The 18,298-nt window shown below is 47.5% G+C and overlaps 1 protein-coding gene across 2 annotated transcripts in view; it reads left to right on the top strand.

Moving 5' to 3' along the window:
• Positions 1-1,076: 1,076 nt before the first annotated feature.
• The window catches only part of mylipa (myosin regulatory light chain interacting protein a), an 80,063-nt gene continuing 62,841 nt past the window's right edge, over positions 1,077-18,298 (top strand). The window contains exons 1-4 of one of the 2 annotated variants that reach the window (XM_085988852.1): positions 1,077-1,672; positions 4,093-4,283; positions 16,131-16,316; positions 16,569-16,766. In XM_085988852.1, coding sequence (XP_085844978.1) covers positions 1,586-1,672; positions 4,093-4,283; positions 16,131-16,316; positions 16,569-16,766 — 662 coding nt within the window. In that variant the 5' untranslated portion in view covers positions 1,077-1,585. The remainder of the gene's footprint in view (positions 1,673-4,092; positions 4,284-16,130; positions 16,317-16,568; positions 16,767-18,298) is intronic. The other variant, XM_085988851.1, reaches the window with a different exon arrangement.

The following is an 18,298-nucleotide window of genomic DNA, read 5'->3' as shown; positions in this document are numbered from 1 at the left end:
GCGCCTCTGGGCCCGACTTCTGTCCGGCTCCTTTCCCCCTCGACCGTGGTCGAGTGCACCGCCCTTATCCTCCGTTTATTTGTTTCTATTTTCCCTTTACTCACAGTCACCGTGGCCGACTTGCTTCTCCTGTTGATCGGCTCACTCACCACCGTGGCAGAAGGGACAATCCGTGCCTGTTGCTGATGGAAGACTTTGTGTTTGAAATCTTCCTCCTTTCTTGGTCTGCAGACTCGAGTTTTCTCTCAGCAAAACGACGAGGGCGGGTGCCTCTTCTCGACGCTCGTTTACTTCTTCAGAAGTATTGTTGCCGCAGGGTAAGATCGAACTCGTCGCCACTGTAAAGTCTGTGGGTTGTATAGTGAAGTAATACACAGACTACAAGAGTAACTTAAACAGGACTTTACTATTCGAAGGTCAGGGCGAATCTGCCCAATAAATTCTGCCACAGCACTTATATACCGGTGTGGTCACCGTCGGTATTACAGTATACAGCAGCCAGGATAAAGTAGTGCCACACCTAAAATAGTTCTCTTAAAGGTGGATGGTTACATACAATAGTTCTCTTAAAGGTAGAACAGTTACATACACTACAGATCCCACTGAGAGAGACAGAGGTCTCACTGAGAGAGAGATCTCACTGAGAGGGATAGAGATCCCACTGAGAGAGAGATCCCACTGAGAGATCCCACTGAGAGATCTCACTGAGATAGAGATCCCACTGAGAGAAAGATCCCACTGAGAGAGATAGAGAGATCCCACTGAGATAGAGATCCCACTGAGAGAGAGATCCCACTGAGAGAGACAGAGATCTCACTGAGAGAGAGATCCCACTGAGAGATCCCACTGAGAGAGACAGAGATCTCACTGAGAGAGAGATCTCACTGAGAGAGACCGAGATCTCACTGAGAGAGAGAGAGAGATCTCACTGAGAGAGATTCTGTACTCCTTTTCTTCCTTTCGTCTATTGTTCTCTTCACGGGTGCCCACCGCTCGCAAGTTACACGGCTTCCTATTGGCCGGAGTGAAGCGGTGAGCGTCTCCGATTGGCTCCATGGGTATGGGTGACGTCAGCGCGGGTATTTGCCAAAAGAAACGAGAGTAGCGCCGACAAAATCCGAAAAGCCGGTCCGACAAACAGTGAGTGCCGACACCGAGAGGCCGGTCCGACAGACAGTGAGTGCCGACACCGAGAGGCCGGTCCGACTGACAGTGAGTGCCGACACAATCCGAGAGGCCGGTCCGACAAACAGTGAGTGCCGACACCGAGAGGCCGGTCCGGCGAACAGTGAGTGCCGACACCGAGAGGTCGGTCCGGCGAACAGTGAGTGCCGACACCGAGAGGCCGGTCCGGTCCGGCGAACAGTGAGTGCCGACACCGAGAGGTCGGTCCGGCGAACAGTGAGTGCCGACACCGAGAGGCCGGTCCGGCAGACAGACAGAGCCGACACCGAGAGGCAGGGACACCGGGAGCTGAGCCGGCCCTGGATGTCCGTTTGTAGCTCCCGGCGTATCAGCAGCGCCGCGTCAGTGTAGGGGGAGCAGAGCGCCGGCCAGCGAGCGATCCGGGAGCCGAGCGACCGCGATGTTGTGTTACGTGACCAGGCCCGACTCGGTGGTGATGGAGGTGGAGGTGGATCCCAAAGCGAACGGCGAGGACTGCCTGAACCAGGTGAGGGGGCCGCTTGGCTTTTGTCGGGGAGGGGGTCGGGGTGTTGTGGGTTGAAGGGGGGGTTGCGGGTTGAAGGGGGGGGTCGGGGGGGTGCGGGTTGAAGGGGGGGGTCGGGGGGGTGCGGGTTGAAGAAGGGGGTCGGGGGGGGGGTTGCGGGTTGAAGGGGGGGTCGGGGGGGGGGTTGCGGGTTGAAGGGGGGGTGCGGGTTGAAGAAGGGGGTGCGGGTTGAAGAAGGGGGTCGGGGGGGTGCGGGTTGAAGGGGGGGGTGCGGGTTGAAGGGGGGGTCGGGGGGGTGCGGGTTGAAGGGGGGGGTCGGGGGGGTGCGGGTTGAAGGGGGTGCGGGTTGAAGAAGGGGGGGTTGAAGAAGGGGGTGCGGGTTGAAGAAGGGGGTCGGGGGGGGTGCGGGTTGAAGATGGGGGTCGGGGGGGTGCGGGTTGAAGAAGGGGGTCGGGGGGGGTTGCGGGTTGAAGAAGGGGGTCGGGGGGGGTTGCGGGTTGAAGGGGGGGTCGGGGGGGGTTGCGGGTTGAAGGGGGGGTCGGGGGGGGGTGCGGGTTGAAGAAGGGGGTCGGGGGGGGGTGCGGGTTGAAGAAGGGGGTCGGGGGGGGTGCGGGTTGAAGAAGGGGGTCGGGGGGGGTGCGGGTTGAAGAAGGGGGTCGGGGCGGGTGCGGGTTGAAGAAGGGGGTCGGGGCGGGTGCGGGTTGAAGAAGGGGGTCGGGGCGGGTGCGGGTTGAAGAAGGGGGTCGGGCGGGGGCGGGTTGAAGAAGGGGGTCGGGGCGGGTGCGGGTTGAAGAAGGGGGTCGGGGCGGGTGCGGGTTGAAGAAGGGGGTCGGGGCGGGTGCGGGTTGAAGAAGGGGGTCGGGGCGGGTGCGGGTTGAAGAAGGGGGTCGGGGCGGGTGCGGGTTGAAGAAGGGGGTCGGGGCGGGTGCGGGTTGAAGAAGGGGGTCGGGGGGGGTGCGGGTTGAATAAGGGGGTCGGGGGGGGGGTGCGGGTTGAAGAAGGGGGTCGGGGGGGGTGCGGGTTGAAGAAGGGGGTCGGGGGGGGTGCGGGTTGAAGAAGCGGGTCGGGGGGGTGCGGGGCGGGGTGAAGGGGGGTGCGGGGCGGGGTGAAGGGGGGGTGTCGGGGGGGCGGGGTGAAGGGGGGGTCGGGGTGGTGGGGTTGAAGGGGGGGTGCGGGGCGGGGTCGGGGGGGTGCGAGGGGGGGGTGCGGGGCGGGGTGAAGGGGGTGCGGGGCGGGGTGAAGGGGGGTTGCGGGGCGGGGTGAAGGGGGGGTCGGGGGGTGCAGGGCGGGGTGAAGGGGGGGTCGGGGTGGTGCGGGGTTGAAGGGGGGGTCGGGGTGGTGAGGTTGAAGGGGGGGCGCGGGGCGGGGTGAAGGGGGGGCGGTGCGGGGCGGGGTGAAGGGGGGGTCGGGGTGGTGCGGGCTAAGGGGTGGTGCGGGGTGAAGGGGGGCGTCGGGGTGGTGCGGGGTGAAGGGGGGAGGCCGGGGTGGTGCGGGGTGAAGGGTGGGGGGGGGCCGGGGTGGTGTGGGGTGAAGGGGGGGTGGGCCGGGGTGAAGGGGGGGGCGGGGTGAAGGGGGGTGGTGCGGGGTGAAGGGGGGGGGCGTCGGGGTGGTGCGGGGTGAAGGGGGGAGGCCGGGGTGGTGCGGGGTGAAGGGTGGGGGGGGGGCCGGGGTGGTGTGGGGTGAAGGGGGGGTGGGCCGGGGTGGGTCGGGGCGGGGTGAAGGGGGGGGCGGGGTGAAGGGGGGGGTCGGGGGGTGGTGCGGGGTGAAGGGGGGGGGCCGGGGTGGTGCGGGGTGAAGGGGGTGGGTCGGTGTGGTGGGGGGGGAGCGGGGTGAAGGGGGGGCGGGGTGAAGGGGGGGTCGGGGTGGTGCGGGGTGATGCGGGGTGAAGGGGGGGTGCGAGTTGAAGGGGGGATCGGGGGGGTGCGAGTTGAAGGGGGGGTCGGGTCGGGGGGGTGCGAGTTGAAGGGGGGGTCGGGGGGGGTGCGAGTTGAAGGGGGAGTTCGGGGGGGGTCGGGTCGGGGGGGTGCGGGTTGAAGGGGGTCGGGTCGGGGGGTGCGGGTTGAAGGGGGGGTCGGGGGGGGTGCGGGTTGAAGGGGGTGGTCGGGGTGCTGCGGGTTGAAGGGGGGGGTCGGGGGGTGCGGGTTGAAGGGGGGGTCGGGGGGGGTGCGGGTTGAAGGGGGGGGTCGGGGTGCTGCGGGTTGAAGGGGGGGTCGGGGTGCTGCGGGTTGAAGGGCGGGTTCGGGGTGAAGGGGGGGTATGCGGGGTGAAGGGGGGGCCGGGGTGGTGCGGGTGCGGGGTGAAGGAGGGAGGTTGGGGTGAAGGAGGGAGGTTGGGGTGAAGGAGGGAGGTTGGGGTGCTGTGGGGAACCTGGGCAGTGGTTTAGTAACATTTGCAGTTACTCTAATGATTTTCCTTCTTCCCAGGTTTGCCACAGGCTTGGGATTAAAGAAGTTGACTATTTGGGGCTGCAGTACTCTGCGAACAAAGGGGAGACACTCTGGCTGAACCTGAGGAACAGAATCTCTCAACAGATCGAAGGGATGGCTCCTTATAGATTCAAACTCCGAGTCAAATTTTTTGTGGAACCTCATCTCTTGCTTCAGGAACAAACTAGGTGTGTAATAAAAAATCCTAAAGTTTTTCAAATACTAATTTTAAATGTAAATAGTTTTTTAAAACTTTTTTTACTTGCATTTTGTTTTGGGCTTCTAAGTCTGGAATTGCGTCTACTTTGTGGTTCCTTGCAGTAGTTTGCGTCTTGTTTACAAATGACCGATAGTAACCTCATCACTGGAGTGTTATTACAGGTCATTATGGCTGAAACCAGTCCTCGCTGCAACCAGACATGGCTCCTGGGTCCTAGTGCACCATCTGTTCAACATTTCCAGGTGTTAAACTCTTTTTTCTGTTAAATTGAAATGCGGGGTGGGTGGACTGGAGAGTTAGTCATGTATTTTTGCAGTTTTGATTCTGCTTAGTCTTTATTTCGAGGATTTACCTGGTGTGTCAGTTCTAGTTGACATGAGTGATTTATAATTTGAGATGTACTTCAGCAATCTACCTTGCCTGTTCCAAGAAAAATATGTTGAAAGATACAATGTTCTCTTCAGTAGGATAGCATGTAGCTGTAAATCTCATAAAACCTGATTGATTTGGCTCTGTGATTTCCTAGAAAAAATAATCATGGTAAACAAGTTAAGTGAAAACTTAAAATAGCCTCGAAGAGTGCAGTTCATGTGTAATAACGCAGCAATTGAAACCAGATAGAAGTGGGTGCCCAGTTCCTAGCCTATGAGGGAGAAATTCAGTATAGCCCTGTTTGGGGTGCTAAAACTTTTTAAAATTTGAAAAGTTAGTGCCAGGCACTAATCATTCTCTCCTGCAAAATTCAGTTTAAGCGCTAACTGCTTCTCAAGGCGCTAAAATCTGAGAGCGGGATGATAGCAGCAGAGCGCTAAACAATTCCGAGCACATTGTAAAGGGCACTCTTTTTATCACCGAGGCTGCTTTCCTCGCTTAAAGGAAGAGGCCAGTGATGCTGCACAAGCTAGTTGTCATCAGTTCTGTTTTGCAGGGCGACTTGGGCGACTGCCATTACAGCCCCAAATCCCCCCCTCAAAGTGGAGGGCTTGGACATCTTGCAGCAATGAAACATTAAAAACTTTGTGCAGGCACCAGGTTGTGCTAGCTGAAAAGCATTCCCTTTAATTACCACTCCTGAAGCGGCCAGCCAAGTTCACAATGCCTCTGCTTGCTGGTGTTGGCATGAGGTGAGTGGGGCGAGATTCAACTTTCCATCTGGGGCGATAACTCTGCACTTTATGCCGTCACGATCTGCCAGGTGCTAAGAGTTAGCGCCAGTGCTAAACCAGCACGGAAGTTCGCGGGCGTTGCTGCATTTGCCGCGCCTGGGCGCTAACCCGTTAGCGCCCCCCCCCACCAAGCACTAACTGGAGGTGCTAACATACTGAATTTTGCAGTCTATTTATAAGTTTTGACCTACATGGGGCTTCAAAAGACTACATGGGGCTTCAAAAGACTTGCTACGGTGGAACAAATTAGTTTGACTGAATTGACAGGACATTTTGCTAACCTAGTGCAGTAAATAGTTTACTGTTCTTTTCTCCTTGATTAGCTTGGGGATGATGTAAAAATGATGTGGGGTGAATAATACTCCTAAACCTATATTATTTTGGTATGACTAGCGACTGACCCTCCCTCACCCCACCCCCAGTAAAAGCTCTCCTCAAATGTTACCTTTTGCTATAAAGCCTCACTTAAGCAATGGCTCCACTGTACACATTTACTTAAAATGACTATGCTTTAAAAAGGTTATTGGCATGTTTTATAAAAGATTTCCTCCATGAACTTAAAGGAATTTTTCCTCCATTATGTTAGACATTTTCATTTTAATCTTGTACATTCAATGAATAAGTAGCAATGGCCCAGTGACTAATAGACAGTGTGCAGTGCAAGCTTGGGTGCCACAGTGAATCTTGGCAACAGCCTCACAAGGTGTATCCAGCTACAAACGTAACATCTATACATAGATGTTATTGCTTGCTTGCTTTGTGCTATAATTAGTACTATTTCAAATTTTTGTTTGTACACATGAATTGTGTAATGGAGACAACTTGTAATATTGCAGACTAGCCACTACTAACTTATACACTGTCAAATATGCACTGTCAAATATAGAGCACTTTTTGTAAGTGTCGGCCATGCAAAAGAGATTGTGCTGTAGGCAAGTATTTGAAACAGAATGCATTTAAAGATGGCTTTAAAATGTTACCTTTTTTTATAGGGATATGGGTTTTGACTCCAATCCCCAGAAAACTAGTGCAAAAATAAAGCATTATGTAGTTGGTCAAATGTTTTTGTAGTGGATCTTTATTTTGAATTCAGTGGTCATTGAGTGAAGTTGTTCCCGACTGGGAATGGAATTATTTCCACTGACTGCAGCTGATCCAGCATTCCCAGGCTGGGTGTCGCACAGCCAAAGAACCCTTGTATCCCCATATCATTATTCGCTTTAAAAGTGTCGCGTTGCTATTCACTGTCCACACTGTACCAGCTTGGGATGTTTCTCTGTTAAATCCGGTATATAAATGCAAGTTGTTGTCCTCATGATATCTCAGAATATGCCAAATGAGTACTTGGGTTGCAGGTGGTTTTGTGCCTAAAACTACTGGGGCAAGGGGGGTGGTGACCATGTTTCAACTGACAGAAGACTCATCCACTTAGCTGACCTTTTATCACTTGTTTGCCGAGCATGCTGCTGTTTTGTCTCCGCATAATCCCCTCCCTTGGATGTGGATGTATTCTGACATCAGTCCGGGTTTGCGCGGAGTTAACTGCTCTTAGCAGCCGCCTATAATTGACCTCCACGCAAGGGAAGGAGAAAATGAACCTGGACTTGGTTTCCTGATGGCTATCCAGGAGTGTGGAGAACTGGTGGGGGGATTTGGCCACGTTGATCTGAAGTTCATTAAATTCTTTCTGGATCTTTACAGGGATTCAGATTTGTGGAAATAACGCGCGTGCACTTGCTGTAGCAAGTTTCATACATCAAATCATAAGGTCTGCAAATGAGTAATCGGGAGAAGGCCCTATCTTTCTTCCCTGCAGTACAACTTGAGCACATCATTTAACTTCTGATTTAATGTTGCGATTTATCTTGTTTTGAACGATACCAGCAGCTATAGTTCTAAACAGCTAGTCTGGCATAGTCTTGGCTAAGTGCTGCAATGGTAGTTTTTATGAATTTGGGTTCCTGACATAGTTTCACGTGCATCAGGAATTTTAGCGCGGAGGTCATTGGACCTGCAGAACTTGCCCTCCATTGTTTTTTTTAATGACTGGACAGAAAATCCTGTGGACCAAGCTGGCCTCCACACCCAAATTCTTGATGGGTGGTCCTGGCGCATGAAGCTCTGAGCACAAGTGTGTAAAATCTAACCATGGGTGGGAAGGGTTTACATTTCTGATTGGGTGGAGTGAAAGTAATTTCCTGCTGAAACGGGTGTAAATAGTTCTGTGGTATGTAACTTGTGCTCCATGTTAAATAGCAGTGTGCTTTGTAATATGCTGTCTGCTTAGTCTATCGCCATTGGGAGAGAGGGTGGTGGTGGTGGTGGTGGAGTTGGGAGCCGTAGGCCCAAAAATTGCGATCGGAGGCTTCCCGCGGGCAGATGCCTTTGACCTGTTAAAATTACGCATTTACCTGGTTGGTATGGAGGCTTGTAATCCTGGCAGAGGCCCACGTATCCCAGGGGCGCATGTGGTTCGCAAACGACCCTGGGATCACGTAGGCCGGCCCAACCAATAAAAGTACTTGCGGAACTCCCATAAGTGTGAATGGGGATCACTTTTTTTAAAATACACGAACACATTTAAAATTTAAAAATTACATGTTAAGTAAAATGCCATTTAATTAAATATTTTAAACTCAAATGTAATTTAATTTTTTGAAGAGAATTTGTTTTAACAGGGCCAAAAAAAACCTTACTTTATTGGACAGGGTTTTTAATGTATAAATGAGAATTTTATTTTTTTCTATTTTTTTAAAACTTATGCTGGTAAAAGCAGGCCTTATGCCTGGTACCAGGCGTAAGAATTTCACAGGCATTCAACGGGTGGAAATAGCGTAACTCCACCCGCAGCAGCCCATCTCCCGGGGATGCGGAGGATCTGTCAAGATCGCAAGTTCCGGGTTTTAGCACTTGCGCTTCGCACGCCTAAACCTGGAATTTGCGCGGCCCCTGCAGGCGCGTATGCACCCATGGGGGTCGCAAAATACGGCTCATAGTATAGGGCCGTTCCCCTCCTGTTGAGTTCTTTGCTTTACATATAATGTTAAACATGTCAACCACATAATTTACTGCTGATGTTTTAAATTGGTAGTAGAAAGATCATGTATACAATCATTTTTGCAGCCTTTTCTTTTGTTTCATGGATAATTAGCTTGCACATGATCATTTTACTCATTATTTAGGTAGTCAGGTTCTAAAACTTTTGTATTGTGCAATTGCAGTGGTTGTATTGCTTGGTTACCTATTTTAATCTATTTTCATGGTAAGCTTTCTATTTTGTTCCGAATCTGATCTGTTTAGAACTTCAACTTTAACAATTGGAAAATGTTTAGGAAGTTCAGATGACTAAGGCTCCCAACTGCAGGGTGAAAGTAGGAAGCAAGTTCACATTAGATCTGGCACTCGTCAGTGTTTTTTGAGTTCATTGACTGCTGGTTACCTCTGACCAACAGCCTTTTGCCCTCTGGGATGAAAAGCCACCCACATGATGGTGTCGGCTCGCACTGAGTGCAGTCAAAAAGAAACTAATTCAGCGATTTGGTAGCTTCTGTTTCAAGGTAGTTTGTTTTCTTATAAAAACTTTTTTTTTGCCTTCAATACTGAAATTACAGGAGGATCAAAAGTTAACCCTTTTATGATTTAATAAGAATTTGGAGTAGGCCATACGGCCCCTGGAGCCTGCTCTGCCAATCAATAAGATCATGGCTGATCTTTGACCTCTGTTCCACTTTCTCTCCCGATTTCCCCATATCCCTTGATTCCCTAGTCCAAAAATCTATCTTGCAATGAATAGTAGCAAAGTTATTGATAGACCGGTGACATGTAATCAGCGCTTAGATTTCATGCTTTAGCTGTTTTGTCTGGCAAAACTGTTTTATTATTTACTTTCATTAATCTAACAATTCAAATAAAGCAACAAAGTTTCTATTTGACCTTTATTATGAAATTTGAAAAATGCTCTCCACTCCAAGCTGTGGGCATTATTGGCCCAGATTTTGCGATTGTAATACAGGAAACTTTTTTTTATCCGGGACCGACGTGCTGGTTCATCAAAAATTCCGGATAACCGAAAGCTATAGTAAAAGATGCTGAGAGCTCCGTATAAAGCAACAAACCCTGTTGCTTAGCAACAGGTTCAGAACAATGGCCACAAGTTCCAAGCGTCTCTGTAGCTTAGCAACAGCTGCAGCCACACCCTTACACAGCAACAGATCGAGGAAGGCAAGTAGAATATGAAGTAAAACTTACCTGAACCTACTCCTGAATTTTGCTGGTTAACTGAAATTTCCGGTTATTTAGGTGCCGGTAAACCGAAAGTTTCCTGTATTGGCAAAACTCTGTTTGCCGTCGGACATGCAAAATCGGGCCTTTATCTCCTCGCCCACCCCCCAAAAGCCATTTCTTCCCCTAACTGAGGGGGACAGACAGGAAATCTACTTCCTGAGCAGATGATCTGTTTTGTGATGTTTGGTTGTGGGATAAATATTGGCCAGGACACCAGGGAGAACTCTCTCCTCTCCCTCCTCAAAATTATATTGAGTTTGAAAGTGATTTAGTTAAATCGAAACTAGGGTCTTAAATCTAAACAAAGCAAACTACGTAGGTATGAGGGGCAAGTTGGCTAAAGTAGATAGGGAAACTACATTTAAAAGGTATGATGGTAGACAAGCAAGAATGAATACATAATTTACAACAAATATACATTCCTTTTTAAGGCACAAAAACTCCACAGGAAAAGTGGTTCAACCGTGGCTAACAAGAGAAGTTAGGTAGTGTTAGATCAAATGAAGAAGCTTATAATGTTGCTAAAAATAGTAAGCCTGAGGATTGGGAGGATTTTATAATTCAGCAAAGGAGGACCAAGAAATTGATGACAAAAGGGAAAATAGAATGAGTAAACTAGCAAATAAGACTGTAAAAGCTTCTATAGGTATGTAAAAAGGAAAAGATTAGCAAAAGTAAACGTGGGTCCCTTATAGGCTGAGACAGGAGAAATTATAATGGAATAAGGAAATGGCAGAGTAATTAAACAAATACTTTGCCTGTCTTCACAGAAGAAGATGCAAAAAACTTCCCGGAAATAGTGGAGAACCAAGGCTCTAGTGAGAATGAGGAACTGAAAGAAATTAGTATTAGTAAAAATGTAGTACTAGAGACATTAATGGGACTGAAAGCTGATAAATCCCCTGGACCTGATGGCCTACATCCTTGGGTTTTGAAAGAGGTGGCTATAGAGGTAGTGGATGCATTGGTTGTCATTTTCCAAATTCCATAGATTCTAGGATGGTTCCTGCGGATTGGAAGGTAGCAAATGTAACCCCGCTATTTTAAAAAGGGAGGGAGAGGAAATGGGGCATTACAGACCAGTTAGCCTGACATCAGTAGTAGGGAAAAAGCTAGAATCTATTAAGAACATGGTAACAGGGCACTTAGAAAATAATAGGATTGGGCAGTGTCAACACAAATTTATGAAGGGGAAATTGTGTTTGTCAAATCTGTTTAGTTTTTTGAGGTTGTAACTAGCAGAATAGATAAGGGGGAAATGTAGAAGCAGGAGTAGACCCTTCGAGCCTGCTCCGCCGGTCAATATGATCATGGCTGATCCTCAATACCATATTCCCGCTCTCCCCTCGTACCCCTTGATGCCTTTTGTGTCTAGAAATCTATCTATCCTTAAATATATTCAGTGACTTGACATCCACTGCCTTCTGTGGTAGAGAATTCCACAGGTTCACCACCCTCTGAGCAAAGAAATTTCTCCTCATCTCAGTCCTAAATATCCTACCCTGTATTCTGAGACTGACCCCTCGTTCTACACCCCCCAGCCAGGGGAAACATCCAGTCTGTCTAGCCATGTCAAAATTTTATACGTTTCAATGAGATCCCCTCTCATTCTTCTAAACTCTAGTGAATACAGGCCTAGTCGACCCAATCTCTCCTCATACAACAGTCCTGCCATCCCAGGACTCAGTCTGGTGAAACTTCGCTGCACTCCCTCTATGGCAAGTATATCCTTTTTAGGTAAGGAGACCAACTGCACAGAGTACTCCAGGTGTGGCCTCACCAAGGCCCTGTACAACACTAGTAAGACATCCTTGCTCCTGTACTCAAATCCTCTTGCAATGAAGGCCAACATACCATTTGCCTTCCTAACTGCTTGCTGCACCTGCATGTTTGCTTTCAGTGACTAGTGTACAAGGACACCCAGGTCCCTTTGTACATCAGCATTTCCCAATCTATCACCATTTAAATAATACTCTACCTTTCTGTTTTTCCTACCAAAGTGGATAACTTCACATTTATCCACATTATACTGCATCTGCCATGTATTTGCCTACTCACTCAACTTGTCTAAATTGCCTTGAAGCCTCTTTGCATCCTCCTCACAACTCACAATCCCACCTAGTTTTGTGTCGTCAGCAAACTTGGAAATATTACATTTGGTTCCCTCATCCAAATCGTTGATATATATATCGTGAATAGCTGGGGCCCAAGCACTGACCCCTGCGGTACCCCACTAGACACCGCCTGCAACCCTGAAAAGACCCATTTATTCCTACTGTCTAGTGTATTTGGATTTTCAGAAGGCATTTGATAAGTGCTGTACAAGAGGCTATTAAATTAGGGCTCATGGGATTGGGGGTAATATACAAGGATTGATTAATGGGCAGAAAACAGTAGGAATAAATGGGTCATTTTCAGGTTGGCAGGCTGTAACTAGTGGGGTACCGCAAGGATCAGTGCTTGGGCCTCCGCTATTCCTAATCTACAATGATTTGGATGAGGGGACCCAATGTAATATATCCAAGTTTGCTGCTGATACAAAGCTGGGTGGGTATGTGTTGTGAGGAGGATACAAGGAGGCTTCAAGGGGATATAGACAGGCTAAGTGAGTGGGCAAGAACATGGCAAATGGAAATGTAGTGTGGAGAAATGTGAAGTTAATCCACTTTGGTAGGAAAAATAGAAAAGCAGAGTTTTTTTTAAATGGTGAGAGATTGGGAAATGTTGGTGTTCAGAGGGACCTGGGTGTACTTGCATACGAATCACTGAAAGTTAACATGCAGGTACAGCAAGCAAATGGTATGGTGGCCTTTATTACAAGAGGATTTGGGTATAAGAGTAAAGACATCTTACTGCAATTATATAGGGCCCTGGTGAGACCGCACCTGGAGTATTGTGTACAGTTTTGGTCTCCTTACCTAAAGAAGGATATACTGCCATAGAGGGAGTGCAACGAAGGTTCACCAGACTGGTTCCTGGGATGGTGGGGGGGATTATCTTGAGGAGAGATTGAATAGACTCTGCCTATATTAAGTTTAGAAGAATGAGAGGTAACCTCATTGAAACATACAAAATTCTTACAGGGCTTGACAGGGTAGATGCAGGGAGGATGTTTCCCCTGGCTGGAGAGTCTAGAACCAGGGGTCACCGTATCAGAATAAGGGGTTGGCCATTTAGGACTGAAGAAATTTCTTCACTCGGAAGGTGGTGAACCTTTGGAATTCTCTACCCCAGAAGGTTGTGGAGGCTCAGTCGTTGTGTATTTTCAAGAGTTTTTTTTAATATTAAGGGAGTCCAGGGATATGGCAATAATGCAGGGAAGTGGATAATCAGCAATTCTTATTGAATGGCGAAGTTGGCTTGAAGGGCCAAATGGCCGCGTCCTATTTCTTCTATTATCACTGTCTAATTGTATAGTCAATTTTACAAGTTAGTTGCCCAAATACAAACTGAGTGCTGTGTGAATATTGAGTAATGGGGAATGTTCAGAAGCATACTATGAATGTGTGGAGACTTCCAAAATGCTGTGTTTGACTCTTGAGCCTCAAGGAATCCTGGGACTGAACCAAACTTGTGCATGGAGACAGGTTCTCCTCTTACACAGGTTCAGCAAAGTGTGAGAAAGCAACTGCAGACTAACTTCACCCTTTCCGGTGTAGGACTGTGGGGGTCACTCTGCGTATGTGGCTTCCAACTGTTTTTGGCAGCTGTTTGAGTGCCCACAATGACCATGACTGTCTTTGTTCCAGAATCTGTGCTGGAAAAGGACAGGGATCCTGTAGAGGAGACACCATCCTATTTTGTTGGCTGTTAAATTGGCTAGCGTAGCAGATGGTCTTTTTATGTAGTATTGATGTTTAAATATGATTGAGAAAGTGGGGCATCACTGGAAATTGGCCAGCCAACTGGATTGTTCTGCTTTTATTTTTAAATTGTAGCCTACTGTACAAAACTGGTTTTTAACTGTTCTGGAATTTATTGTATTTTTCAATCTAAAGTTTTGTTTCACGCAGGTTTAATACAGTGAAGTGAAAGGAGATCAATGGGCCTTTAAATGTTAACTGAAGTGTATGCTGTAGCTATTGTGTTTTTTAAAAGAAAAGTATTGCTAATGTGCATTAGATGGTCTAAATGTGTTTGTTACTTTTGTATAGTTAAGAGGCAGCTTGTCAGTCCCTAATTAGCTAAACAATGTTTCCTTTATTTCCACTTGATGATGCATGTTTTGCCCTCTAGTAACCTTCTGTTTACACGGTTAGCATTTGACCGAGGGTTACCTCTGCAAAATATGGTGTTCTGAAAGTACTGGTGCCTCTGGCTAAATGAGATAATAACCAACCTCACCATGTGTTGTACTGTTCATCTTGAACAAATTTTGACTTGTTTCTTGGCAATTCTTTGAGCATTTTGCTAACGGGTTTAGGCAACAAGTTTTAGGTTCAGAGGAGTATCTTAAATGCTGTGGTCACACTTCCCCAAAAGGCTACCTTAACAGTTCTGTCTCTCCTCCCCACTTTCTCCCTTATTTCTCTTTTTCCCCCTCTGTTCTAAGTCATGTTTTTTGCTATTCCAAATCCATGCAAGCAATCTTTTTTCACGTTCCTTCCCCTAACCTAAGGTCACTGACCTCTCTCTCTCTCTCTCTCTCTCTCTCTCTTTGTTCTCCTTTTTTTTCCGCTTCCTCTCTTTCCCTTTCCCCCCCCCCCCCCCCCCCCCGGCCTCACTTCATTTTGATATTAGTTTTTCTGTCCTCTGCCAATACACTTCTCTCTCCTTCCCACTCCTCTTGCCCGTAGCAGTATTTAGCCCTCTTATTGGGGCATTGCAGACCTGCTTGCTAAAAGTGTTACTTTGCTGTTATGTGCAGGCTGCCTCTGCAATCTACTGTTGCAATTTGAATGACAACTACTCAAATGGAAAACCTAACCAGCAGTTTGCAACTGAATTTTTGATGTTGCACTTTGAGTTCAAAGCCGGATGTGTTGGAGCGAGTTTATTTTTCAGTTTCAGTTCTTGCTTAGCGAGGGGAATTCCAGATTGTATTGGGAAGTGGAGCTAAACTGTGCCAAACAGCACCACCCACAGAATCTCAGTTGATGGCCAATATTTTTATGTTGAGTGAAACTATTTGAATCTAGTACAGTGACCAGCGGTACAGTTGTTTAACGTGGTCCATAATCTGTTTTTGGAGGGGGTCCTGGTCCAAATGAAGAGGTGGGGGGGGGGGGGGTAAAACTAGATGGATTTCACTGAAAATTGCTTATTAACGAAAGTGTGGTTTTGAAAACTGACCGCATGACTCATGGTCTATCAATTTCTGACAGATTTATCATGGAACAACAGAACTTGCTTATCTATCTGAACAGACCTTGGCTGATAAGCTATATAATATTTATGGTAGCTGTGCCACTGGCTGAATTTCCCACAGCTAGACTTGGTGATTAAGGGAAATAACATGTAGGAAATTGTAAATCGTTGACTTGGGATAGCCAGTTTAAAATAACACCGCTGACTTAAATCCATTCTCTTTCTCTTCTCCTTCCCACCCACCCAAACCTTTTTTGTTAAATCCTGAAATCTTTTTAGGAGAAATTGGATATATAATTTACTCTTCTGGTACAATGTACAGATGGAGTAACTATTTCCAGTACAGAATTTCAGACTTGAGGATGCTCGTCAGCAGTGTTCCTAAGATCTCCTGCACCTTGAACCAGATTAGCCAGCAAAGTTTGTGGCCCATATTGTTTGTAACCTTCCAGATAAGATTATTCCAAGCATTGGTGTTAAGGTGTTGGTGTCTTTGACATGGTCACCTCTGATCCATTTTAATGAAGCTTTGTGATAAATTTCTAGATCGATTGCTGTCTTAAGGTACACTCAAATGTTTGAAGTGTTAAAACTGTGCAACAGTATGAAGTACATGCAAAATTTTGGCTAAAAGTTAGAAAGAATTACTAACGACAACTTTACTGAACGTGATGTACTTCACTGAGGAAGCCTGTTTTGATGACTCTTGTCAAGTGGCATGTTTTTGTATTCTGAATTTCCCCTCTTGAATGAGACTTTAAATCCAGTCCCGTCAGTCTATCCAAATTAATGTCCAAGATGGATGGTGCTAATTGATGCACGGGTGTTCTCATTAGCTCAAAACATTAGTTGTTTCATTGCTGTTTGAGACCTTGCTGTGCCCAAATTAGCTACTGCATTGGCCCACAAGTGATTAAACTACATAAAGTAAAAAGGTGTTCTTTATCTCCAATTATATAGCTGTAGAATGTAAAAGCATTCTATCAATAATTAGCTGCAGAATGTTGAGCTTTGTTTAAATTACTGCATTTTTTACCCCTTTTTTAAAAAAACTTCAGGCACCAGTTTTTCATGCACGTGCGGGATGACCTACTAGGCGAGCGCCTACAGTGTTCACCAGAGCAGGCTGTCGACTTGAGCGCACTTCTAGCACAAGTGGAAATCGGAGACTACAATCAAAACACTGCCAAGTATTCTTATGAAGACCTCTGTACAAATGACTTAAGCGCTACCATTTTGAACAGGTAACTGGGCCGCACAAAGCTCCAGCCTTCCTTACCAAATTAAATGAATAGCTTGCTTCTAGTTGCAGCATCTTTAGAAGCCCAATTTTTTTGAGATAATTCTTGAGAACCACCTCACCAGTCCGAGTTTGTAAATAAAGTTCTGTTGAGCTTCTGTATTTTCCTCTAAATCTTGGTCCACTGGTAATAAAATTTGACCAGATAATACAATTTGACCAGATAATCCAAATGTTGCTCTTTCTGTTTCAACAGTATTGTTGCAAAACACAAGGGATTGGAAGGAATGAGTCAATGCACAGCCGAGTATCAGGTTCTACAGATTACATGCACGCTGGAGCACTATGGTGTGGAGTGGCATCCAGTAAAAGATGGTGATGGACAGAAGATGATGATTGGAGTGGGGCCTGATGGTGTATCTGTCTGCAAAGAGAACTTGAGTCTCATTAACAGGTAAATGGCACCAACGGTTTGGATTAGTTTTTTTTTAATCTAATTTCCTCAAATGTCAATTCAGGGATTTTTTTTTTGGATTAGTTTAGTTCTACGTTTGGATATATTGGTACATTTTATAAATTAAATAATCCCTTTTACTTTTTAAACTTGTACCAGGTTGCTGAGTAACAGATATAATGGTGAAGGCTAAGCCAGCTTTTATTTAAGAGCTTGGTTAACACAATAGCTAGGATCCATTCCTCTCTTTTCTCCCCACTGGTCATAGAGTCATAGAGTTTTACAGCACAGAAAGAGGCCCTTCGGCCCATCGTGTCTGCGCCGCCCATTCCCTCCCTGTCCAGTCTAATCCCATTTTCCAGCATTTGGTCCATAGCCTTGTATGCAATGGCATTTCAAGTGCTCATCCAAATGCTTCTTGAATGTTGTGAAGGTTCCTGCCTCTACCACCCTTTCAGGCAGTGAGTTCCAGCTTCCAACCACCCTCTTGGTGAAAAAGTTCCTCCTCAAATCCCCCCTAAATCTCCTGCCCCTTACCCTGAATCTGTGCCCCCTTGTTATTGACCCCCCTACTAAGGGGAAAAGTTCCTCTTTATCTACCCTATCTATGCCCCTCATCATTTTGTACACCTCAATCAGGCCCCCCCTCAGCCTTCTTTGCTCCAAGGAAAACAACCCCAGCCTGTCCAGTCTCTCTTCATAGCTGAGGCGCTCCATCCCAGGTAACATCCTGGTGAATCTTCTCTGCACCCTCTCCAAAGCAATCACATCCTTCCTATAGTGAGGCGACCAGAACTGCACACAGTACTCCAGCTGTGGCCTCACCAGCGTTTTGTACAGCTCCATCATAACCTCCCTGCTCTTATATTCTATGCCTCTGCTAATGAAGGCAAGTATCCCATAAGCCTTTTTAACCACCTTATCTACCTGTTCCGCTGCCTTCAGGGAATTATGTACATGTACACCAAGGTCCCTCTGACCCTCTGTACTTCCTAGGGTCCTACCACTCATTGTGTATTCCCTTGCCTTATTTGTCCGTCCAAAATGCATCACCTCGCACTTTTCCGGGTTAAATTCCATTTGCCACTTTTCCGCCCATCTGACCAACCCGTTAATATTGTCCTGTAGCCTGAGGCTTTCCTCCTCGCAATTTACCACCCCACCAATTTTCGTGTCATCCGCGAACTTACTGATCATACCCTTTTACATTCTCATCCAAATCATTAATGTAGATCACAAACAGCAAGGGACCCAGCACCGATCCCTGAGGTACCCCACTGGACACAGGCTTCCAGTCACAAAAGCAACCTTCGACCATCACCCTCTGCCTCCTGCCACTCAGCCAGTTTAGGATCCAACGTGCCAAGGCCCCCTGGATCCCATGGGCTCTTACCTTCTTGACCAGTCTCCTATGCGGGACCTTGTCAAAAGCTTTACTGAAGTCCATGTAAACCACATCCACAGCATTTCCCTCATCCACACACCTAGTCACCCCCTCGAAAAATTCAATCAGATTGGTCAGACATGATTTA

This window comes from Somniosus microcephalus, chromosome 5 (assembly GCF_052327205.1).
Source record: "Somniosus microcephalus isolate GS21.2 chromosome 5, FLI_Smic_1.0, whole genome shotgun sequence".
Classification (NCBI taxonomy): domain Eukaryota; kingdom Metazoa; phylum Chordata; class Chondrichthyes; order Squaliformes; family Somniosidae; genus Somniosus; species Somniosus microcephalus.
This window is presented reverse-complemented; position numbering and strand designations above follow the sequence as displayed.